The sequence below is a fragment of the Heliangelus exortis genome, chromosome 1, assembly GCF_036169615.1.
Source record: "Heliangelus exortis chromosome 1, bHelExo1.hap1, whole genome shotgun sequence".
NCBI lineage: Eukaryota > Metazoa > Chordata > Aves > Apodiformes > Trochilidae > Heliangelus > Heliangelus exortis.
In genome coordinates this window covers 64,408,083-64,433,799 of record NC_092422.1, presented here as the reverse complement: position 1 = coordinate 64,433,799, position 25,717 = coordinate 64,408,083, and the positions used below count along the sequence as shown (strand labels likewise).

The 25,717-nt window shown below is 38.1% G+C and overlaps 1 protein-coding gene across 41 annotated transcripts in view; it reads right to left on the bottom strand.

Moving 5' to 3' along the window:
* INPP4A (inositol polyphosphate-4-phosphatase type I A) overlaps positions 1-25,717 on the bottom strand; it is a 124,278-nt gene that overhangs the window by 40,243 nt on the left and 58,318 nt on the right. For 14 of the 41 annotated variants that reach the window (XR_011726293.1, XM_071745954.1, XM_071745899.1 and 11 more), the window contains 7 exons: positions 9,166-9,228; positions 6,864-7,072; positions 5,967-6,011; positions 4,397-4,515; positions 4,165-4,281; positions 3,074-3,153; positions 366-477 (listed from right to left, as the gene is read on the bottom strand). Coding sequence is in view for 40 of the 41 variants with exons in the window: in XM_071745954.1 (XP_071602055.1) it covers positions 366-477; positions 3,074-3,153; positions 4,165-4,281; positions 4,397-4,515; positions 5,967-6,011; positions 6,864-6,969 (579 nt within the window). In the remaining variant the exon portion in view is untranslated. Of the gene's footprint in view, positions 1-365; positions 520-3,073; positions 3,154-4,164; positions 4,282-4,396; positions 4,516-4,678; positions 6,012-6,863; positions 7,073-9,150; positions 9,229-21,974; positions 22,053-25,717 lie in introns of those variants that run through there. The other 27 variants (XM_071745865.1, XM_071745931.1, XM_071745945.1 and 24 more) reach the window with 8 other exon arrangements.

Genomic DNA, 25,717 nt, shown 5'->3' with positions numbered 1-25,717 from the left:
AGCTCACAGTGTGAACTGGGATACAACATCTTTGTGAAACTGGCTATCAGTGCACCAAGTGAACCAATGTGCAGTACTACAAGTCTATGCTGATGAAAGACACAAGCACTTGAAGCTAAAGCTTAATAACAGTAAATCAAAACCTTCCCCAAGACTATTAACCCCAAATACGAGCACCAAGAGCTCTGCAAAACAGAAAACCACTTCAGCACCATTAGTCTGCTCTTTACAGTACTTGGAAATTTTAAAGCAGTACTATAAATCAAGATGGACAGGAAAGTTGACAGCAGATGTCAACCTAGCTTATTTCAATGCAGGCCATAAAACAGCATTTTCCTGGATTTGATAACAGTGCTCATACTCACCCTTCCATTAATTGTATCAGGTGACCTTGTCACTGGAGGCCTTTGGTCAGTTTTTTCCTCCATTTGCCATCCAATAACTGTAATGTTACCTACACGGTCACTTTCAGCCGACCTGCAACAAATACTCTGCGTTGAGATTTTTTTGGAGGTGGACCTGTTTATCAACAAGGGAACACTTATAAAAGGCTATTAATCTTCAAATTTCATGAACATTTTTAAATAGAAAGCTTTGCAACTTCATTTAGCAGATTTTTATTATGTGTTATTCCAACAGGAAAATGCTACCCTCATTCTGCAGGGACACTGTGCAGACCTAATTGAAAGCAACCTAAACCCATGCATGTGTGTCAATACTTCTGTAAACCTGGAAAGAGTTCATATTTTACCATTAGCCTCTTGTAAGCAAAACAGCTTAAATTGTGAACTTCAACAGGGAGCAGATACTGGATATATGTACATATGTGTGTGTGCCTGTGTGTGTAAATGTCTGAAACTGAAATTTTTAACACTCCATCAGAGGCTTTCTACTTGCTCGATGCAACTGGTACAACTGCAAGTGGTACATTATGATAATATGTGGACTGAATTGAAGTAGCACATCCCAAATCTTCAGAGAAGTCAAACAAAACCATCAGTTAGGAGGCTGATCATACTTTGTGCTTCTGCAGAGAGACTGTTTAGATAGGGAAAATTGAAGGTCTCACATTTCAGAAGGAAAAGCTGATGCTGAAAAGAAAAATCCCGAAAAGAAAAAAGTGGTCTAAGGAAGAAGAAGGCCAAGAATCTTAATGAAGGAAAGATATCCAAGAGGGAGGAAGGTACTGAAGATCAGGAAGTTGCATGGTAAGAAATGCTGGGGAGCCCCCCTGACTATTCTCATCTGAGACAGGTCACTTAACAGCTGGGCAGCTGCACAGCACAAACTGATACCACCTTTTGTCCCACTTTCCCAGACCAGAAACCACTGCCCCCCAGTGCAGGAAGCTGAGACCCTATGAACACACAGCCAAGGGGGAAGTGAGTAAGAGAGAATCAAATGGGGTAAAAGCTCTGATCTTGCTGGGTTTTAATTGCATACCAGTACCCAGATCTACCATGGCTCTCATTTATTCTGTCTCACTCATGACACACAGTAATTTTGGCAGAGACTTCATGTTATATCGTAAGACAGATTTTAAATGTTTTTAAGACTTGTTTACATATGAAAATACGCTGCAACAATTAAGACAAAAAAAAAAAAGTCTCTGGAACAGACTTCTGGAAGGGCAAAAGAAATATGCACCCAAGATGGCTACAAGAAAGGGTGTAAGTACTGAAATAATGCAGCATCTTTATAGACATTGCTCAGCATCCAGCTTATACATCTGGGGGGGTAATGTGACAATGAGAAGACATGTATGTATTCACACACTTTCATAATTAGAATACATACACTTTGTATCAAAACTAGATTAAAAAGTCCATTTTCAACTTAGACATGGAAGAAAAAACCTAACAGAATAACCATGTCTAACACACAACTATAGAACATCTGTCATCACATTCCTCCTGTTTTTCATCTCCCTCAAAATGTTCTCACCTTCATATCTATGGTGAACCAGACTATTTTACCCATCATCGGTGTCATAATTTCAGTGCTTTTTCTGACTCATTTCTCTCCTCTGTTAAATCATTTCAATTTTTCCTTTACAACACACTGTGAAGCTGAAAACCTTACCCATCCCCTCTCATAGCACTGGAAGTTTTGACAAGGTTTTGTTAGTTGTGTCTGGGCTAAGAAATTTCTGCAAGTTTATCACAGTCACTGTTTCTGGTGCTGACTATACCAATACTACCAACACCATCTTCCTTAGTCCCTCTGATTATGTTTCCACCCTTCAACTGACTTCCCCTTGCCTTCTCTTACAGGGATGCCCATCCTTTCAACACCTACTACTACAAAATGCATTTACACATCAGAGTTCACCTTCCTCATCCTCATTTTGCTTCTCTCCCAACCTTCTACTTAACTTTATTCCATACTGGTTTTCAAGAGTGTGGTTTGATCCCTATGATTGGAAGTACTACCTTAAGGATTGGTATCAGACTTACACCCTCTTTTTCATTTACCTCCTGAGTCATGTTCCTTCCACAAATTTCCAATATGAATTAAACTAAAATTTACATCAGTCAATGTTGCTGTAATGTGACTCCTCCTGTTCCTAGTGGATTATATTGATAAATACACCATTTAACAACAAACACTTAATTCAGCAAGAGGCAGGCAATGAAATAGCAAATAGAGCCTAGATTTATCTAAGACAAGGTATTCCAAATAGCTCAGATAACTCTCTATTTCATTCACCTCTTTCTTTCTCTTTATCATGAGCTCTTTATACATAAGCACAGTTAACAATATTCTGTTTTGCTACTCTCCAAAAACACATACACTGAGGTGAAAGGTAGAAATGCACAAAAACTAAATTGGTTTTGACAATACTTTCTTGACTTGTATAACTAGAATGAATGTCCAATATTATTCACTACATTGGAAAGATCTTGTACATATTTCAATTATCATGCAGTATAAAATAGCTTTTCCTCAATACTGTGCTGGAACTAAAAAAACAACCAGCCAAATAAAAGATTTTCATCATATCTCCACCACATCTTCAGCATCATTTCAAGAATTAAGAGTAATTTCCTAAACAGAGGAATGTATTACAAACCTTAGTGTTAAGTGCAACCTGTGATTCTTCTCCTGAAGAAGGTCTTTTACAGTAAACGTCCCAGAACCCAACAAATACATCTGAAAAAAGACAAGTAACAAAATTGTAATTACTTAATTTTACAATGAGCAAAGTCTTTGTCCACAGCAATAAAGCCCAAGATACAATTATTGTGCACAAAAGTCTAAACAAACATAGAACTACCTGTCTATATATAATTAAAATTATAAAATTTAATAAATTTTGTAATTTATAAAAAATATATATACTTGAGAACTATAAGCATTTTTCTTTCTCTAGGGTGTGAGTGCAAGCATCTTGTGATATATAAGTTTAGGCCCAGAAATACAGGAATACTGAAAGCAATGACTGAACAGGGCTTAGATTGACTAGGCTGACACTTTATAGTCTCTCCCTCATCCAAACTTGGCTTCTCCTGAAGACCTTCCTTCTCTGGAGGTACTCCTTTTTCTCCAAAGCCTCCCTATGAAGCACTGTACAGCGAGGGATCACCATGAAAAAACAGACACATGGAACCTGAATCAGTATTCTGGGCAACAGTCTGAGAATAAATGGCCTGAGTTGCCCACAGATTCAAATAATTACATGGGAGGGCTGGTACTTAAATCATTTTTCAGTAAGGGAACAAATTTTATCCGTGAACAAATTCACTAAGGAATCAGAGCAGGGCAATTTCTGGAATTTTCCAACTCTGTTCAAAAGAACTGTTTCATTATGGGCCCAACAAGCCCAACATTTTGGCACAGGTTCAATTAAGGGTGTTGGATTCCATTAATTATCTAGCTCAGTGAAGAGGTCCACAACATAAAAGGATGACAGGACCTCTTAATTTAAACCAGTGTTTCCCAAACTTGCTAAAGACAATCCTTATGTAAGAAAAATGGTGATGCTCCCCATTCTGCCTATTCCATCTCATGGCATTTGTACCCCTCCCGCCTACCCTTGCTTTCTCTGGGACCAGTGCTTCTATCCCTTTGCTTTCTTCCACAGAAGTTACTAATTTTATCTCCTTGCCTCTTGTTTTCTTGCTCCACGTGGACTGGGGAGGCAACAGAATATGGAAAACTTACTGTTCCCTGAGATCTGTCTTTGACATCGTACACAGAGAGTCTGATTTGTGTCATTTGATTGATAAGAGAGTCTTGGAAAAAGGCAATGCTGCTTAGAAAGATAGGATTACTTGTTCCCTGTAAGGATAAACAAAAAGGGAAAAAATTAATGCAAGGTGGTATCTGTTAGGAAGAAATGCTTCTTGTGTTAGCTTCCATTTTCAATCTAATCCAGGAGTACCTCGCCACTCACCTCAATAATTTCTGTCTGTGCATGCTTTGTCCAGAAGGCCTGAGGAGGTGTAGTTACACTCACTGCTACAAAACTATTTGGTTTTCGATCTAGCGACGGAGTCAGCAGCTCACTGCAAGCTTCAGGTATGCAACAGACAGATACACTTAGATTCAGGATCTTTTTCATATTGCTGGAAGACTGCATATTTTTATTAAAGCATATTATAGTCACTGAGCAACAAAGCCAAGAAGGGCCTAATATTCATTCTGCTGCCACACTATAAAGGCAGACATCACTCACCTTTGTGCATGCAAACAGTAGATATCAACAGATGAACAGTATACAATGAGAGGGGAATGGCTCCAAGCTGTAGTGCTGTCATTTAAACTTGTTCTAACACCTTCCATAACCCCCTGGGCTCATTAGACCAGTATACATGCACAGCTCTTCCTCTAGGGATCTCATGAGCATGGCTGCATTTAGTTGGAAGTCATGCTCCATTAAGCCCATCACCAAACAGGAACTGCCTTGGAGAACCAGCAGAAGTGTTTTAATGGTGATCAAACAGCACTACTATGAGAACTAGCTGGTAACTGTAAAAGAAAGTAATTTATTTCCTTTAAAATGTTACTGTGAGTTTAACTGCTGGAAAGGGACTATAGTGAATAGGAAAGAACCACCAAAAATTTCAGTGAGCAACTCTACACAATTACATTAAACTCTGGAACCAAACTGTATCTAGCTTGATATAGGTAACTACAGTATGGTCTGACTCTTGTTCAGCTCAGCACAAAATGTTAATTCAAATATTTACCTGGGCAACCAAAATGTTTCAATGTACACCTAACAGCTTTGAAGTTCTAGATATTTTTCATTTACCTGAAAATATTTTCAAGTACCCTATTCCGCTCTAAGGAGTTCTTGTTAAGGTTTTAATTCATAAGACCATTAAAAAGATCTGAGACATGTTTCTCATTTTTCATTTAAAATATACTGTGAAAAGCATAACCTTTCAAATATTAGTCTACTTCTAAGTCCAGAAAACCATGCTGTAGTTGAAAATGTGGACTGGCTTTTCTTTAAGAAAATCTTTTTCATTTATTCTTCAAGTGAGCTGAGCTAATGTACAATCTCATTGTCCAAATTTAACCACTCCAGAAATCAGGTCACTTCTGTATATCCCATTATCACCTGGCAGCAAAGAAGACCACAGGAAAGAAAGTATGTGTAATACTTGGTAACTCTTAGAAAATATTCTGTCCTAAAATGGCACTACCAGCAAATCTTCCAGACTGAAGAGAGTTTCACTGTATCTTCGCATAAACAAGAGAAACAATTAAGGATAACATTCACATAACAAACATTAAAATTTTATAGGACGTTTTAATTACAGTCTTTTAAAAATATCACAAAATCAAACTGCTGGCTGCTTATCAAAAATACTGTGCAGACAGCAAGAAAACTGTACCACATCTCCTTTAAAATCAAATCCTTACTATATGAAAGGCATTTCAAAATCAATTTAAAAAATGCACACATAGTCAATAGCATATATCACCAAAATTAGCATAAAAATCATTAAGCCTACCCAAACTGAACTCTAGAATCGGTTCATCTGGATCCTGAATGTTTCCTGTAAATCAGAAAAATTAACATAAGATTAGCCAAACATTGCTGTCATGTGAATCCTTTTCTGAAGTTGAATTCATACAGAGAAAGTAATGAAATTTTATGAAAAAAAATTTAATTCAATAAGCCATGGCTGGTATTTAACCTATTTATGAGCTAAGATTTGGTATTAAATTATTTGAAAAACTTGAGATAATCTCATTTTATAAAGCATGTTAAAATATGTAAAACTATGCAAGATTATAAGGAATATGGGAATATAAAACGTCCAGTCTCAATAGAAAACAGGAGGATTAAAGCCACTTAGTCTCAAAGCGACTACTAACTCTAAATTATTAAATCAGATCCATCTCCTCTGTGATCAGTAAATAGGTAGAAGTTTTAAAGTCCCTGCCTCTCTCACTAATCAAATAAAGCCTCTCGGGATTACAATCCTAATTTACTCACCGTAAGAGATGAGAAAGATAAGGTCTTTCAGGTCTCTCAGGTCCCTAAACTCTCTTGAAAATTTTATACAATGTCAAACAAGGAGGTTGCCAAGACTCTTCCTAGACCTTGACATTCTTTTGTTTTGTTCCCTTGTTGCTTATTTTTGACTGATAAACATAACTGCACAAAATCTATTTTTTTGGGTTTTTTTTCATTTTCTCTCCAGTTTTAATGATTTAACTACTTTAAAGATGGTAAGTTTGGGGGTTTTTTTTAAATTTTATTTTTAGTATAATTCCTTTCTCTCGTTCCCTCCAGGTAATCAGACGCATCTGAACCCTCTAGCAATTCAAAGAAAAACACAAGGCTAGTAAAAGGTAGATTCTGAAAGCAGGAACAGAGCATTAGGTGACATGAAGGTACATACCTGCCAGTGAAAGGCCAACCATGTCAGAGGTGACATCAATGGTGGAGGCCCGTTGCACGGTGCGGGATTTTGCACCATGGCGGGGACTGTGTTCTCTCGCTGTCATTTTGTCATGAAGAGCCCTTCTTTTCTTGCTGCTTGGCTTTACTGATGTTTGTCTTACAGAGCAGCAGGGTGTCTCCAATTGTTATTCCCCCAACATTACCACACTAAACAATAAAGAGAGCAAAATCATAAACCGAATTGTCTCCAGTTGTTATTCCCCTAACATTACCACGCTAAAGAGAGCAAAATCATAAACCAAATTTTTAGGCCGCTATCAACTGATGTTCTTTTTGACAGCAGCAAACCTTGTGCCATAAAATTGCCTCAAGGTCATTAAAATAAAACACTCGAGACAGATCCAATGCACAATAACTTAATTTACATGAACTGTACATCTGCAGCGTTTTACTGCAAATTGTTGAAGACTGCATCACATGCAAGAAAGGCTCTTCTGTCAGAAAATGGGGGTGGAGAGACTTGTTAACAGACCAGCTGCTCTTCTCCTTTGTCTAAGTTATTAAATCCTTAATGAAGTTTCCCAGTTTTACACAGTCCCTGGGGAGCACAAGTAAATTCATCAGATGGGGCCTCTCTCTGCAGAGGTAGGACAAGGGATGAGGACAAAGGGACAACGGGTCAGCAGACCACGGAACAAAAGGTCAGAAAATGTTGCTAGTGTCAGCACACTGTCATTCCAGGCTCTACTGCCATGCAAATGGGACATGGAAAACTGTAAATAAAACCTATTAGCCCAGAGCAAAGCTGAAATTCTGGGACAGTGATGTAAAGAAGAAGCAAAATGTGCCTGCTAATGTGATACATGACAGCGTCTGTACTTTTCCTTCAGCCTACACTTTATTGGCCTACAGAAATCTGTAACAGTTGTTCCCCCCACAGGATGCCTAGAAGGTGAAACATTATGCTAGCAAAGCAGCACACAGCCTATGGAAAATTTTATTATGTTCTTAAATGAAGTGCTTCTGGTTTGGCTGATAAATTTAGATGCACCTTTTGTCAGCCGTTATGGCTGCTCTGTCAGCCATAGCACTGCAGCTGTGGAACTTCTGTATTGGTTTCATACTATTGTAACAAAGTCTGCTCGTTTAGAAGGTGGCATTAGGAGCAATATCTGATGAATTTGAAAGGTAATAACACAGACACTAATTCCTCTCAGGCTGAGGGACCTAATCCTAATTAAATAAAACACCTAGCTTTTAGTCGTTTTTTAAATAGGCATTTTTAAAACTGTCTGAAGGCCTCCAAAGGAACATTCAACCTGCCTAACTTTAGCTTCTAAATTTAGCTAGTCAGCATCTCCCTCTGGAAGATTTCAAAAGAATATCCCTCTCTCCACAGGAAGGTCAAACAGTTTCCAAACTGGTTCACTTGACATCTGAAATTCAGATGCTAGTTAACCATCTCAGGAACTGAACTGAACACAATCCTGGCAATCTATATGAGCTTTAGAGTGGGGATTTTAAGTGGAGAACTCATTCTAGGGAGGAAGGAATTTGGGCTGTATCTACCAGATGGGCCAGTCTGTTGCTACTCACAACTAGTAATTTGCCTCAGCCTTGTCATAAACAAATTCTAAAACAAAAAAACCAAAAAAACACAGTAAATTCTTCAATGGAAGCAGAAATTGAGAGCTCTGAATGTCCCATCCACAAATATAATTTATGACAGCCAAAAATTAAAGCAAATAGTTCTCAAATTAATTCAGATACACAGAATAACTGAGGTTGCAAGGAATCTCTGGAGTTCATCTAATTCAACCCCCTGCTCAAAAGTTCTACAGTTTTGTTCCTTCTTTTAGCAATAGGTTTTCCTTGGTTTGTTCTTTATGTTGTGTGATGTTTAATGGTTTGTAAGTCCACTAAACCTAACTGCCTAATGAAATAGAACACCTACAGAATGTACTTGTAGAGATTTAGGCAGGATACAACACTCCGTTCTCCCTGATCCCATAAATACCTTACTAGAAGATAACATGTTCATATAGGTACAGTTAGGTTAAAAATCCAGCCATTTTTCAACTAAAATATCTGCAGTTGCTGACACCATTAAAGCAGGTCAATCCTTAAGAAATTAAAATAGGGTCAGGTATTTAACTTTTTAAAAAACTATTTCTATTTATATATTACTGAGCATAACAATTGTCCAAGGCTTGGAAAATTGTCAGCTATTAATTTAAATTACAATTTTAATTTCTCTTCTAATGATAAATTTTTAATTTACTTACACTAATCAGACTTACAGAGGGCTCTTTTTCTCCTGTGCAGAAGGACTTCACATATCATAGCATCAGTTAAGTCCACATCTAAAAAAGGAACAAAATTGTCTGCATAAGTAGTCAAACTTTTTATAAAACATCACAAACATGGGCAGCTACCATTCTCAGATAAACTGTAAGTTTTAGTTCTGATCAGTAGCTCTCACATTAGAAAACAGAAAAAGAGTACAATCCCCTTCCAGACCTCACCCAGCACTAGTCACAGCAACAGCCAGAGTAAGAGCACTAAGAAATAAGCTTATGTTGAAAAGAATTGACTTTAGGTCAGCACTTTGTGGGTGGGTGGAATAGCTGTAGGAAACATACTGAAAGGCTTGGTGTTATTAAGAAAAAGGAATGCATATGATACATTGAGTATGACACAGCATTTGTTAATACACTCACTTTTTTATCAAACTCCAAAAATTTTGCTGTTGGGAATAGTTATAATTTTCACTGTGAGGAGAAAAGATACTGTGTCAAAACAAAGAAGTTCAAAAGCTGAGGATGTAGGGCTCGTTCTTCATTGGGTAAAATTACTATGTGATGTAGTCTTCTATGAACTGCCAGCAATAAGCATACAGGAAAACTGAATTATTTTTAAATCTCCTACAGGTTAACTGAAGGTTTGTATGTGCTAGTGGTACCATCTCATTCAAGTACATTTGGACTAATGGGAAATGCCTTTTAAAAGCTCCCATGTGTGTCATCCTACAATGAAAGACATGAAGCCCAGTCTGAGCTGTTTTATTTGATCGCCAGCCCTACCAATTAACCAAGATATGTCAAGAACACAGGTACGAGCTGTTACCACGTATGGAAATTGTTTCATCTCACCTAAACTGCATGGGAAGCAGGTATCTCACTCAGTCAATAGTGAGACACAGGCACTTCTAGAGGATGAGTCACTGTTTTCCAAGGTAGGTGGGATGAATCAGCTCTCTCTCTAATTATAGAGAATATAAAGAATTCAGATGAGTAGGTTAGGCCTGATGCTGCAGCTGGGCAAATTAAATCCCTCCCACAGTTGTGTTAGCTCAGGCAGGGATGAGTTCTTTTTATTCACTTCATAGCCTGATAGATTTTACTAACAGGTGCTCTCAGCACTCTTTGGAACTACAACCATTTCAACCATTACAACTTTATGAACATGTTTTTGATAGAAATCAATGACCTACCAAATTAAAGATAGTATTTACATACCATATAGTTTCCTTAATTGGTACAAAAGGCTCCTGGAGCCACCAATCCCAGAGGCTGATGTGATTCCTGTCCAGGCAAACCCCATCTTGAAGATGGCACAGATGCTTACACACAGCCTTCATTCACCCTGACTAATATTTCAGGCAGTAGACGCTGACATTCAGCTTTACACTTCATGAGGTTTTGCTACAAGACCAACTTTCAATTGTGGCTTCAAAATAAACATGAAAAGCTGTTGCTGACACCCAGTAACAGGAATGGTCATTACCATTGTGCAGGAAAGGCTTCTGAACAAGTCTCCCTTCCCTTCCTTAAGTATTTATTTGGTGCTTTATTAGCACAAAAGCACATGACCAAAAGAAAAGATCTTCATCAGATGCCACTTCAAACCTGCCACCTTCAGTCCTGGCTGAAACAAATGCCACTCAGCTGCATGACACCACATCCTGTGTGCCTGAAACCTGCAGACATTCAGGCTCATTCTGACTGCTTCCAAGATCTCAAGGTCCCTGGGCCCCAAAGTCATCCCTTGATGATTAGGTTATACAAGCTAGTATTCTCCATACCTCTACCACTATTTTGGTGAAGTACTTAGTCTGTTCCCTTCTTAAAAAAATATATAAAAATCTCCAAGTAAACTGCCATGTGAAGCAAACATGTCTGCTGAGATCAACCCTTTCACGCCAACATCTACATTTTGACACTCACTACACAACTGTAAGAAACAGGATTTTCCCAGTTCTTTTGTACTTTGGTTGAAAACTTTTGAGCAGTACAATGAGTGATCAAAAAGGTGGAAATGGACACTGCCTGAAGCAGAAAGTATTGGGGACCTGCACTGTGGCCAGGTTTCCAACTAGCTTCTTATTAACTGTAACATTATGGGCAAAACAATGGAAAAGATGAAATACCAGAACCTGCTAAATTATGATCATTTTACCTTCTATGTAAGAGAAGTGTCTTAGTCTAGTCTATGTCTAGTATGCCTACCAGAGAAATTATATTTTTTTTACCTTTTTACCTCCAACCATAGAAAATCTTGGTAGTGGACAAAGATTTGCTATGCTGTCTCAAGAGTAATCTTCCAGCAATGCCAGCATTCCACCTCTAACAGATGTTTCAAAGAAGATGCAAAGAATGTTACTGACGTTGCTTCAGGATGTGAGGTGAAAGTCTGGACAAGCCTTATCAATAAGGGCTGCAGGGGCAGACCAGGAGCAGGACAGCAGCTCAAGGACAGCAGCTCCCAGCTAAAGTCTGCTAAGACCAACACTGAGTATTCACAAATGTCCCCAAACTCACAGAGATCACAACAGGAAAACTCAGCAAGGAGCTTGACATCTTGAGTCAGAAACCTTCTGGCCAAACTTGTGGGGGTGGCAACACTATGACTAATGCAGATCCACTGGATGGCAACAGAATTTCACTCCCCTTTATAGTTACCTTCTGATTAAGGACATCCAACTCAGCATGCCCCTTAGGAAGGCAAAAGAAAGTGCTGCCAGCATCCATAATGGTTGCCTTCCACTTGGCCTCCAAGTGAAATTACTGCCTCACCAAGAAGATGCTTGGCAGGTGCCAGTCCACCGTGTCCACAACAAGGCTCTAGTTGTCTAAGTCTGCCCCTGAAATTTGTTTGTTTCTCATGCTGGTTCAGCATCCCCCTCTCCCATTGACAGGTCTTGATTACAAAGGGTAAAAAAACAAGTCTGTCCTTAAGGGTCTTGTCACTCTCTGAAGCCCCCCTAAGGATTCTGAGCAAGTGGGTAGCCTCAGCAAGAATGGGGAAAAGTCTTCCCCGAGACAATTAAATCAAGTACCACAGGATACTTGTGCAGCATGGAATGTATCTGTGCAGCATGGAAATCCCCCAATTCAACCTTTTAGTGGTATTTAGAGAAAAGGCTCTTTCAGCAGCAGAAAGTAGCTTTCTTTCTCTTTGCTTTTCTGTCCACCCTCTCCCACTTACTTATAAATAAATCCTTAAGTTGCAAACTTTCTTCTTGATCCTTCCCTGTTAGGAACTTCAGCAAACTCAATTAATCTAAAAACCCAGTTTTATCTCTTCAATATATTTGTGTACTTTTAATAGAAAGCTGCAATTTAGGCCACTTAGGTCTTTGTGGAAATTGAGACTGTCTATATTCACAACTGAAATACAATGAGCATTCTTCTGAACTTAATGAGATATTGGTTTAATTTCACTTGTCATTACAATACTTCTATTTCTTCAGTATTCCTTCTATGAGTGCAAAAAGATGCACACCCACAGGTGGAAGCCTGAAAAATGAAAAAGCACAGCTCTGTTTCACTTTTGTCAAGCTGAGCACAACATAATGCCATGGAAAATGACGAGTCTTGTTACAGAGCAGTTTCAAGTCCAACCCTCTCAGCCTCCTCTGTTGTTTTTCCAGCAGAAATTGAAAGAGTTTGCAAATGGTCTTTACTCTAAATTAATATTTTTAAATTAATATTAATAAACCCTCTCCACAAGAAATGTGCTGGATACCTTGTGGTGATGTTTCCTGTGCATGAGATGACTTTTCTTCTCATGACCTGGAGTTCACGCAGTACCCACACAGACATGGCAAAGCCCTTGAGAACAGGGGACATATTTACTGCTGAAGAGCTGGAACTGGAAACACATTTCCAGTTAGATGGTCCTTTGGTTGCCCTCCTAAAGCCTATCTATTCTAAAGCCTTCTTCCATCATAACCATGCTGTTCACAATGCGCAAACAGCATTGCTTTAACTGGAAAAACCAAAAAGTTTAACCCTCTCTCTGAGTTCCTCCTGCTGCAGGAAAGGGTGGAATAGAAGAACAAAGGCATGAATATTAGAAAAAACAAAAAAAGCAAACAAAAACCTATACAGAACCCCAAATAAACAAAACCACAAAAAAAAGAAAAAAACCAAGCAAAGGAACAACAATTAAAAAAACCCAAACAAACAAAACTAACCCAAAAACCAACCAACCAACCAAAAACCAAAACACCCAACAGTTTATGACCTGAAGTGAAGGTGAACTAGACACGTCTTAACATTTGCTAAAGATTTCACACTGCTGTTGATTGCAGATGACTGGCAGTAAGATATCCTCCAACATACAGGCAGTGAGAGAAAGGAACCAGAGAAGACACAAAAGGATAAAAGCACTGAAACTAGATCTGTACTTAGGAGTCAAGTTTGGTCAAGTTTGTATTACAACAAAAAGTCTAGGGAACTATCTGATCTATCTGCAGTAATATTCATTCACTTCACAGACTAATGAAGCACTAGTTAAAGCCAGTGTGTTCTGGTCAAAACAACAAGCAGTGTTGTTAGCAGTTAGCAGTGCTCTCCATGTGTTTGAGAGATCTCTTATTCTGCTCTGACACCACAGGGTTACAGTCAGCTTCACCATGTAATGGGACTGAGCTGCACGGTCACAAACTAACTATTCATTTACTTTCCTCACACTAGATTTTCCCACATGGAAGGAAAACTCCACCAGGTCATGAGTGCACCAGAAAAATCTGCCAAGCACTCTTAATTGTAACATGGCATTGCTCTGACTTGCTGTGATTCCTCTGCTTACTGTTCAAGATGTTTACATAAGTTGAAAATACAGAGCAGCAATAGAGGACGAACCAGAAATGCATGAATTCTTTCTCTAACATGCATCTTTTCAACAAGACTAATTGTCTCAGCAAATGAAACAGTGTCAAGTATTTAGAAAATTTAAAATAACTGTTAATGTGGGAGTAATATTCCACAAAGGTTATCACTGGGATTCAGGCGGCATAGCAAAACTGGAGTGTTATGCTACTAATATATGCTGATGCACATTTCTCCATTAGCATTTGTTTTGTGCTCCTGAACTGCATTTTGTACATGGATTTCTGATCCATGTATCTTTTTTCTTTGCATGCCAAGACTGTGCCTAATGGCCATGATACTGGATGTCTTTTCAAATGGAATAATAATTATTATTAATTTTTTTGTTCTGGATGTCTGATTCTGTTGTGCTACTTTCATTTTCTTCCTGGAAAATAAAATAATTTGTTTGCTTACACTGATATTTCTAAATCAATGGGAGAGAGGGTTGTTGTGGGCCAAGATAGAATCATAGAATTGGCTGGGTTGGAAGGGACCTCAGAGATCATCAAGTCCAACCCTTGATCCACTACCGCTGCAGTTACCAGCCCATGGCACTGAGTGCCACATCCAGTCTCTTTTGAAATATCTCCAGGGATGGAGAATCCACTACTTCCCTGGGCAGCCCATTCCAATGCCTGATCACCCTCTCTGTAAAGAAATTCTTTCTAATGTCCAACCTAAACATCCCCTGGCACAACTTGAGACCGTGCCCTCTTGTCTTGCTGAGAGTTGCCTGGGAAAAGAGACCAATCCCCCCCCTGGCTACACCCTCCTTTCAGGGAGTTGTAGAGAGTGATGAGGTCTCCCCTGAGCCTCCTCTTCTCCAGGCTGAACAGCCCCATCTCCCTCAGCCTCTCGATGTTTACTGCAAGGCTCTTTCCTGGATTCCTTTCTGGAGTCTTACAACAAGTGGTGGGAGGCTGGCATTATGGCAGCATAAGTATTCAATTCCACACAGACCAACAACAGCCTACGCTTCCCACCACTGCTGCCATTTCAGTGCCTCAGAGGGCCAGCTGTCCCAGTGAAACAAATTCTTTTTCATGCCAGTCCTACCCTGCGGGTTAACAGTATGATCAGTAAAATATAACAGAGGTGTTTGTGCTGCTTCAGTTTCTTGCCAGTTTCTGAAAACATTGTCCTTGAAAATCTATTTAGGCAGCATTACAGACCCCAGTTTGCTGCCCCTGTCGAAGACCTCGAACTCATCCAGAAAACCTTGTCCAGATTCCTCAAGTCTGGGTCAGAGATCAAACCTTTGGTTTCCTTTCTTGCCCAGCTTGTGAGGAGAAACTATATGTTCACACAGGCTTCTCCACCAGCCAGACAAATGCAGATGTAAGGTGAGATAACAGGCAAAAGGGAGTAGGGGTAGTAGGTTTGGGGAAGGATGGATTGCTGAGCTACTTAAGAAGTAGTAGACTCAGGTCTAAATGGAGCAGAAGATATTGCTCCTGACCTGTCAGATATTAGCCTCAAGATGTACACTAAAAGAAGAAATAAACCAATTTCCGTGTGGGTCTTGACCAAGATGCAGCTTTTATATACTCAACAACATTTAAACATTAAAAAAACTATTCAGGAGCACAAGCACAAGGAAGGAGCCAGAGGGGACTCAGAGACGACTAAATGGAACCTCTCACCCTGCATTCTGGGTCAGTGGATGTGGATGTGCTGTCCTTGCATCCCACACCTCCCTCCCACAGGTGCACACACACATCCTCCCTGCCCTTCACAACACCACTGCAGCAGCTGTATTCTGAGGGAGGCCAATGAGAAGGGGAAGAGGGGGATGGAACCAAAGGGTCTGAAATACATCAATTTCCCCAAGCTTTTCTTCTATAGGCAAGGAACTGCTGCAGAAACTTATCTTTCAGTAAAGGAAGCTACAATTTCATTTCCCAACATTGCCAAAAACCACAAAAAATTAATATTTCAGAAGTCTCAGAATATCACCATCTGCTCCTTGCAGGTCATAAGGAAGGATACACATTAACTTCAGAGAAACCAACATTTCCACATTTCAACATCAACAAAAATAATTTCATTTTAGTGTCTGTGCTGATGAGAATTATCACTAGCATATAGTAAGTGTGCTTAGAATTTAAGTAAGAAATAGGGCATAGAAAAACATAAGCAAGACCCTGTGAAATAGTTCACAGAAAGCTTTAATTTTACTAGGAACATAAACTAAATTTTCTGACCAACATATTTACCTATGTACTTTTAAAATGGAATAAACTGCACCTGCACTGTAAGAGAAGGTACATTTCAACACAAAAGGAAAAAGGAAAGTCCATGTCAAGTATAAATTGAACTGTTGCTAATAGAACTTCCAGTATAATTTACTAAATGAATTCTCAACTTGCAGCAGAGTGTGGCTAAGATTACAAGCACATATTGACAGCCATGGATAATTTTTAAAAAATACCAGAAAAATATCTGGAGTATATTGAAACTTGACATATATGGTTGCTGAATTTAAAAGGCCTAGATCAGTAACACAAAACTGGAATAAGTATGTGACCTACTAAAAAAATAGACTATAAGTGACTTGCATGTCTTTGAGGTGACCTTATAAGAGGAAATCAAACCTAGTATCACTGAAATATTTCTATGAATTTGATTGTAAATCATTCTCCAATGTACAATCAGCTTTCTCTTAGAATATTGTATTTCAAGAATTATCTCCTGAACATTTCCATGAGGATTCCAAGTTTTGACTATCAGCCTTATTGAAACACTATTCTTTGTTGAGGTGTGATTGAACAAAGGAGTTATTGCAGAAAATCGATTTCATGTAGTGGATATTATGCTGCTATCTTTAGGACAGAAACAGCAAAGATAAAATCAAATTTGGAAAGAGTGACTGATGGTATTTCTACTACTCTGATCAGTTCAATATATAAAATGAGGAAACATATGAACACTCACAGACAATAAAAGAAATGTTCTGGGGACTCACTTAGTTCATGTCTCCTGACTCCAACTTATTAGAGATTAAAGTGTTTTGTTCAGACAGAGAGAATAGCAAGCACTTGTAGAGCTGCAGCATGTGTTGTGCAACACTGAATTCTGCTATGACTACATTATTTTCTTCTACTCTCATCCACCAAGAGACCAAATGTAATCAACATTTCAGTCCAAAATTCAGAGCAAAATAAGACTGCTATAGGCCTTGGCCACAGATTTCGCATTTCTAGAGCCCAGGTCTCTTAAAAATATTTTTCAAATAATTTTAACCACAATTTGCTCATTCGCTTCCAGCAACCAGTACTGTTCAGTCTTTAGAACATGACATAACATTGTGGGCTTCAAAGTTTATTAAAAAAACAGCAGAACAGGGATGGTAGCAATGCCACAAAAAGACATAAATGCTATACTAGGACTTAGGATAAATATTAGTGCAGAGTTCCTTGCAGCACTCAATGCTCAAAAATATGAGCTTAAATGTCAGAGATTTGTCAGTTCTCCAACCATTAACATGCCTTATAAAATTAGTGTGTAACTACAGACCAAGTTTATCTGAAGCTCACTTTTTTAAAAAGCAAATTTTGCATGGATACAGAAAAGCCCAAAAATGTGAAGGATGCATCCCAAATTACTTTCCTGTCTTAAAGTTCATGACTATCTCGCTCTCACAACTGATAGATTTGACATCAAATTTTTGCACGCTGAAGGTAAACTTCTCCTGCTAGCTCCTGGTGCCTCCCTCAACACCTTCTCATGAGCATGCTGCCTACCTCAGCAGTCAACTCTCCAAGGCAAGGCATAGAGATGATGTTTCTGCCCAAAGCCACCTGTCTTGATCTTTTAGCCCAGATGAGAACAGGTGTTCATCAACTTGTGTTTCAGCCCATCATCTCAGTAAAGCCACTTTCAGCAATAGGTTAAACTAAGATACTGAACTACATCTCAGTGTGGGCACACATTCCTGTATCTCCTGTCTCTGCAAGAGAGGCAAAAGGCTGGGACCAAAAGCTGAATATGAAGACTGGGTCAAAGCAAAAGGTTTATCAAGTCTGAAGTCCTCTCCTGAGAACAGCCAGAACTGGAAACTGAGAAAAGCAGTGTACTACTGCTATTTTGAGTGACATTTCAGGGTTTGCACGCCCAGATTCAGCTGACAAGCACACCAGGAACTTTCTGAGTTGAGCAACACACCCAGACCTCCACATGTAATGTTGGTGGTACCATGACAGATAATGTGATACTAGAATTCATCCTTGAGCCTTGCAGCCATGTTACCCTGTAGCCCTGTAACACCATATTGCCATCACTAATTACTGGACACAAGCAAACCCTCAGGCCTTATATTTTCAAGCCTGCTTTCTCTGAACTTTTCTTGACCTGTCTGCAACTTTGTTTTTTGTCTCCACTTAAACTTGGTTTAGTTGTAACAACAGTTTTTCAAGATGGGTGTCTATGGCTAACTTTTGTTTTTTTTACTTTTGTTTGGTACCATCATAATTTTAAAACTCTTAACACAATGATGTAGTTTAGAAAAACACAGGCCTGGTATGGCAGCAGAAGCCTTGCAAAACAGAGCTACAAGATGCAGAGGAGAGGAGTACATGCATGCGATAAAAAGAGACAGGGTACAGATTTGATACTTGAAGATACTGAGGCTACAGACAGCTCAGCCATGGTAACTTAAAGACCTGCAGAACTGAGGCAGGCCAAAGCTGCTTGTAAGGGTAAACACTAGAACAAAGAAATAGTATCTAACATCAGATTCATAGAATCATAAAAGTTAGGGGTTGGAAGGGACCTTGAAAGATCATCGAGTGCAACCCCCCTGCCAGAGCAGGGTCACCTACAGCAGGTCACACAGGAACACATCCAGGTGGGCTTTGAATGTTCCAGGGAAGGAGACTCCACAACCTCCCTGGGCAGCCTGTGCCAGTGCCCTGTCACCATTACAGTGAAAAAATTCATCCTAATATTTATATGAAACCAACCTATACTCCAGTTTATAAGCATTAACATGTATGTAATTTTGGATGTAACATGGAGCTGTAGACAAATGAAGAAAGAGTCAAGTTTAAAAGATAACAAAAATGACCCCAAGTGGATCCTAAAGTGAAGAAGAAACTATCACCACAAACATCATATTCCTCCTGTCAGCATCTGAAGAATCTGAGATGCTGACAGCTGCTGAAACACCTCCACATCCCCACCACCAGAATGAAACCAGTCTGGGATTCAGAAAAGCAGGGGAAGGGTGAGCATTACAGCAGGATAAAGACGTAGATACTTCATGTGTTCAGTGATTTTTAACTGTATTGTTATTCCTTGAGACTTCCCCATGTATTGAAGCATTCTTTCTTTTCCTGTAATTATTAGATCGGATTGAGTAATCATTCCTGGATTAGACTGTAAAGACTTAATTAATAATAACACCTTCTTACCTTTGGATACAACATGCTTTATCTTTGCCCATAAAAAGATTTTGAGTGTAACAGCCCAGATATGGAATTTGGAAGTTTGGAAACTTCCAAACAGGAAGTTTTTATTGTTTATAGGAAATTTTTATTGTTTACTTGTTTACTTGTACCAGCAGAATCTGTTTTCATCTTCATCTTTTAGGCAAGAAATTTTTGAAGAGTTGGGAGCATTAATTTCACTGTTTCCAGTTTTTAATGTCAAGCAGATCTCATCTCTACAGCTTCTTTTAGAGAGTTTTTATAGACTAAAGATGCAAGAATGAGAGCCAGACATAACATTGTCAGGACAGTTTATGATCTAGGATAACATCTACGCACAATCTATTTGCTACCACTGAAAACATAAAATAATTGTCTGTTCACAATGACATCACCGTGAATCACAGACATCTGTGTAATGCATCTTTGTCAAGTAACTATTTTAAACCAGTAAATCTCATAAACCTAAACTTTTTAACTGTTTAAAGTGAAACAAGCTAGAACTATGACAAAATTAAGCAGGACGTTATCAGACTCTTAACATCAGTAGCTCTTAATCTTTTCTGATTTGAAAACTCCCTGAAAATTTTCCAGAAGAGCCCTTTGGTACAAGCTAATTTAAAGCTACTGGTCGTAGGCTTGCTTTTCTCAGTCACTTCCCACAAACTTATTTGCATAGTTCATGAACAGTTTAAAACCACTGACTTGAACATTATGGGAATCAAACATCTATGACTGTCAGGACTTTTTTTTTTTTTTTTTTTTTTTTTTCATTGTTTCCATCTGCTCAGAACTACACTAACTTTTCACCTAACATTCTAAATTTCTCTGTTTTTGGTCTTAATGGAGAAGTAAATTTGTATTCAGAAAGTGTGAGCAACAGCCTTTCTGGGCATTTTCCAGCTCTGAAGAGGGAAAGTCTATTAATAACTTATTTATACAACTAAGGAAAAAAAAAAAGAAAGTAATCTTTTTCAAACAAAAAAACAATAAAAAACTGTAACTGAAACCCTATGGGGCAAACAGCTCTTTATGAAGTAAGAAAAAACTAATCAAAACAGAAAAAGCAAAAAAGCAATTTGCTAAACCAAATAAAAACGAGTTGAAGAAACATCAGAGTCTGGCATTACCTATGGGGAATGAAGCCAGGGACCACTGGTTAAAATGCAGGAGACAAACAGGACCCAAGTCCTGAAGATCTTTTAATAGTGAAGCAACAATAGAGTCAAGTCCCTATAGAAATTCAGGCTACTAAAGGATGATGCAGAAACAGTATTAGTTTGCATTCATGTGGTGAACACCTGCCAATAAATTGAAAAAAATGTCTCTTGAGCCAGTAAAATGACTATTACAAGCTGGCTATGAAATGGCTGCCACTGTTTGCTATTTCTCTATCACACTTTTTACATCTTCAAGGATTACAGCCACTTTTGAGTAGCAGGAACAAGAAAAAAAGAATTCAATGGTGCAAAGCTGCTGCTAGTACAGAGAGATGACAGGGGAAAAAAAAAAAGAAAAAAGCAAGCAAAGATGATGAAAAAAGATGAAGAAAGAAGTTCTTCAGTCTGCTGGAGCATTTTGGAGGGTGAAATTGCAAATCTGTTGCCTTTTCCCTTTTCCTAAGATTTTGTCCCTGGGTATTTCATATCTTAAAAGCCTGTTTCTCTTTCCCCCCAAAACCTTTTCCTCTTCGGGGCACACCTTTTACTAATGAAGGCATTAAGGGCACACTTCATTGCTCAGTAAGTCGTTAAGAGCAATCAATTCTTCATTGTTTTCTTCATTTACCTAATTACTTACTCATCCTGAATCCAGTTCCCTAACTGAATGCTTTCCCTTAAATAAACCCTTCGATTAGTCTAAAAGTTGGCTGCTTTGCAATCTGTGGTGCAGACAAGCATAGGCCAATTTTTCCTCATAGACAAAACAAAATAATAATTATTATTATGTAAAGAATAATTAATAATAATAATAATAATTATGGGCTGTAAAAATTTAGCAAGCACTTTGTTAGCCCTTCCATTCTCAACAGCTCTGTGTCTTAGTATCCAAAGGATGGCTCCGTGGTAATACAGGCTCAGATTTTAAGGAGAACTCCACATACAGCAGGCTACCAACTCACATCTTTATCTTGTCTATGAAATTATCTGAGTTCTAGAATACCTCAGGTATGCAGCCTCAGTTCACAATAAAGACTGTGAAAGCTAAAAAAATACTGTACTCTGCACTTCTGTACTACAAGGTTTCATATGACCTCAGCCCCACAGGTATTCAGTTCATTTCAATGACTGGTACTGTAAACTCCAGTCTTACAGATGGATGTTTTCAGAGGAGGAGAAGGTGTAGAAGTTTGATTGTGCAGTCAGGAAGAAGATTCACACGTTAATATATTTATTAATATTTGCTTTTTAAATATACGACCACTACACAAATGGCCAGTTTTGCTTGCAGTTAAGCTGGAGTAAAAGCAAATGTCATGAAACTGCCTTTATCTGCCTTTTGCAACTGTAGATAAAATTATATTACCTGGGAGTGGAAAACGGTGGCATCCAAACAGCATGTTAAAATATATTATCATCTCCTCCCTAGTGACATCCCCCAGGTCACTCCTGCATAAGAATAGACTTTGCAAGCATCTATCCAAATGGATTTTCTTAATGTGATCAGTCACATTATAAAAGGACCCTTCAATCTGCCAAGATTAAAAATCAGACCACAGACGTTAATTATCTAAAATATATTAAGAATTTTTCAGTTCTGGGAAAGCCATGTCTGTTTTTCAGGCACCTTTGCAGCCACAACCTTTCCAGAATTAATGTTTACATTTTCCTTTTTGAGCACTGATATGGAAACTAACTTCAGGACAGAAGGTATCTTACTCCTTTTGCAGTATATGATTTCAAAGGCAAAATATTAAGTTACAATATGCCAGTGCCATCTCTCTAGTGACAGATGCAGCTGGTCATAGAAGGAGCCTCTCCCATGCTGTGAGGTTCCTAGCTAGTGTAATGATTTTGTCTAATCTAATGAAAGATGTTTTGTAATGGATGCCAAGTACTTGTTGGTACTTATTGGTGCTCCTGGGGAATGGGAAAATAGAGAATTTTCAAACAGGACTCAGAAGAGTCCAGTCATCTGGAGCTGCACTGGGAAAGCTACAAGCTGCTTTAAGACTTGAAGAAAAACAGTGAGACCTTTTTTTGTGTCTGTGCTTGCCTCTCCCCTTCGCTGCAGAGCAACACATTGAAGCTCTCAGTTACCACCAAGTGCATTTTTCCATAGAGGTGAATGAGTATCAACAAACATATATAGTAAAATACAGCTACTTGAGACCACACATTCCCAGTGCTCTGGATGTTTGTTTTGCCCATAAGCATCCATAATCACCTTTGCTTCCAACTTCCGTCTTGAAAGATAAGTCCTCAAGAACTCTTTCTTTCTGTTTTTCTTCCTTCCACATCAAATACTATCTGAAAGCACTGCTCTCCCAACTTTTCTTCTCAAAGAAATATAAGACAGTGTGGCAGGGTTATTTTACTTTATTACTGCTACTTAACCCATCAAAGCAAATGTGGAAACACATATAACCCATTGTTTGTGTGAGGATAGAAGGTACCAGTGAGCATCATACAAAACAAAGCTGATTTGTCATGCTCATGAGTGCAAAATAGAAAAGGCATTTCTTCCTGTTGTGTTATATGGATTTAAAAGCTGATTCATAGAGAAATATCAAGTGAAAAAAACTAGAAGATATTACAGGTTGAAATTCAGAATCAAAATGCTAACATACAAGCTATTATTAAGTGCTACATATGTCTAAAATGTGAACAAATACCCCATCTTTTCACAATTTCTCTTCAACAGCCATTTAGCATTCTGTTACAGAACTCACCCTTGAACTAGCTAAGAACTCATCTGAGAGTGCATCAATTAACTAAGAACATTTGTATTAACTCCTATCTTATTGTTCAAGAGATGAAAAATACCTCAAAACCCTAATTTCCTCCTTTTACTTAGTACCTATTTATAGATTCTATGAGCTGTAAGTCAATAACAATCAAAAGCAGCACTAACATTTTTATCACTAACAGTGGAAACACAAGAATCATGTATATTAATAAATAACTGCAATTCTGTGCCAAGCCTAGACCTTCATAGATTGGCATGTGAAAATGCACATAACTTTTCTGCTAAAATAAAAAAACCCCAAAACCCAGGGAATGAAGCTAAACTATACTATACATAGATATATATAATTAGAAATCAAGAAACTCCTCTCCCAGTAGCAGTGCATACAAGGAGGATTACATCAAGAATTGGCTTTTGCTGCAGAATATGGTATTGAGACATATTCTGAATGCTTATCATATTCTGATTGCTTATCATCTTTTCTCTAGTCCCATTACCAACAGATTATTTCCATGACATTCAAATCACTGATTTGACACACTTTCAGCATGGTTTTATCAGTCTTCTTTCCTCATGCAGTGACATTGTTTCTGTAAGGAAGGTGTTTGTGGTTTTGTTTTTCTTTCCTAAAGGCTATTGATTTTCTTCATAGCAAAATCAGTGTTATTAGCAAGGGCTCATGCACCAAAAGAAAAATAATACAGGGAATCACAATTACTTAAGGAATAAAGGTATTGAAAATACCTTAGGAGTGCTACCTTTAGTTTCTGTGGCAGTTTAGCTAGAGAAGAAATCCCCCTCTCTCTAAAGGGGAAATTAGCACAACGACAACCTTTAAAAAAAAAAAAAAACAAAACCCAACAGAAGGGAGTTCACAGAGGCTGCTTTCCCCGCCTCCATCCCCCATAAAAATCACAGCATCTGCCTTGACTCAAATATGTTTAGCTCCTGAAGTCAGGCTTCTAAATGGGTTTGGCTTATAAAGCTCACCTAGTGCTAACAACCTTCACTGAAGACTGAGGCATCTGCCTGTATTAACAGATACATTTATTAAACGGAGCCTGGCTCCCTTACGGAATTAACAAAGATGAGAATGACAGAGGAATAATAAAAAAAGTCAAACCCCAACATCTCAAGGTGGAAATCTCCAAGTTTATGGAATGAAGCTCCCAACTAAAGCAGCAGAAACTCCAGGACACTGTTATCAAACCTGTATATTTACATGGGTGGATTTTGTTCCACACAACCATTTTTCTCTGCAGCTTCACTTTGAATGTTTAAGAGTATTTGACAGCTGCCTGGATCAACTCCAAAAATCACCTTATCACAAATCACAGCAGTTTTGCCTAAAGGACAGTGGCCAATATGAACATGAACAACCTCCTTTCAGAAGAACCAGATTAATTTTTAAATGTCCCACTAAAAATAGCTTGGTGTATACAGCTTTGTTTGCTCATGTCAACTTGAGTAAAAAGTCAACAGTAAAGTACAATTCTAGACAGTCTATTTTGTATTTTCAAGTAGAGTAAATTTTCACAAGGGCCTGGGACACAATATACCTTTTAGAATAATTCATCTCTGTACTCTAAGCATTTCTGGGATTAAAGTCTATCAGGAGCTGCACAAGGATCTTTTTATTTTTTTTAATATGGAAATTACAGAACAATCTTGAATAGAAATAGTCCCAAATGACTAGATTTTTGTTCCACAGATAAATTAGCATAAACACACTTGAAAAAGAAATTAATATTCTGTCACGCCTGCATACAAACCCAAAAGATACCATGACATATTTTATTTTTAGATTTTATACCATATGATCTATCAGAAAAGATACTATTAAAAGTATCATGCAAAAAAAATACAAATAAGTTGAAACATTCTTCTCTCTTGCACTGTATACAGTTCAGCAGAGACAGAGGTTATGTAGACCCTATTTAATTATACAAAAATATTAATTTCTTATTTTTTTTTTAAGAATCTGTGTGAACAAACCATGAGGACAGTGTTTATCTTGACTAAACACCTTAGCCTATGAAAAGGTTAAGTAAAGTGTATACTCTTTGGATGGGATTCATTTGACTGAACTGTATAAGTTCAGCAAAACAGTTAAAGTTAGAATGAAGCAGAGAGGTGTAAGAACCTTCTTTCTGATTTTTAAGCAGCTATCTAAAGAGACTATGAAACAGAATTAATTTTGTATTCCAACATCTCATGTTTAATAATGATTTACAACAGTTCTTGGGCAGACTAGGGAACTAATCCAAGCCTGACAATATGATTGTTTGCTTCATCATTTGCACTTATTTAATCCATCTTTCCCCAAAAAAAGAATTGGGATGGAAAGAAAATTTTGCTAA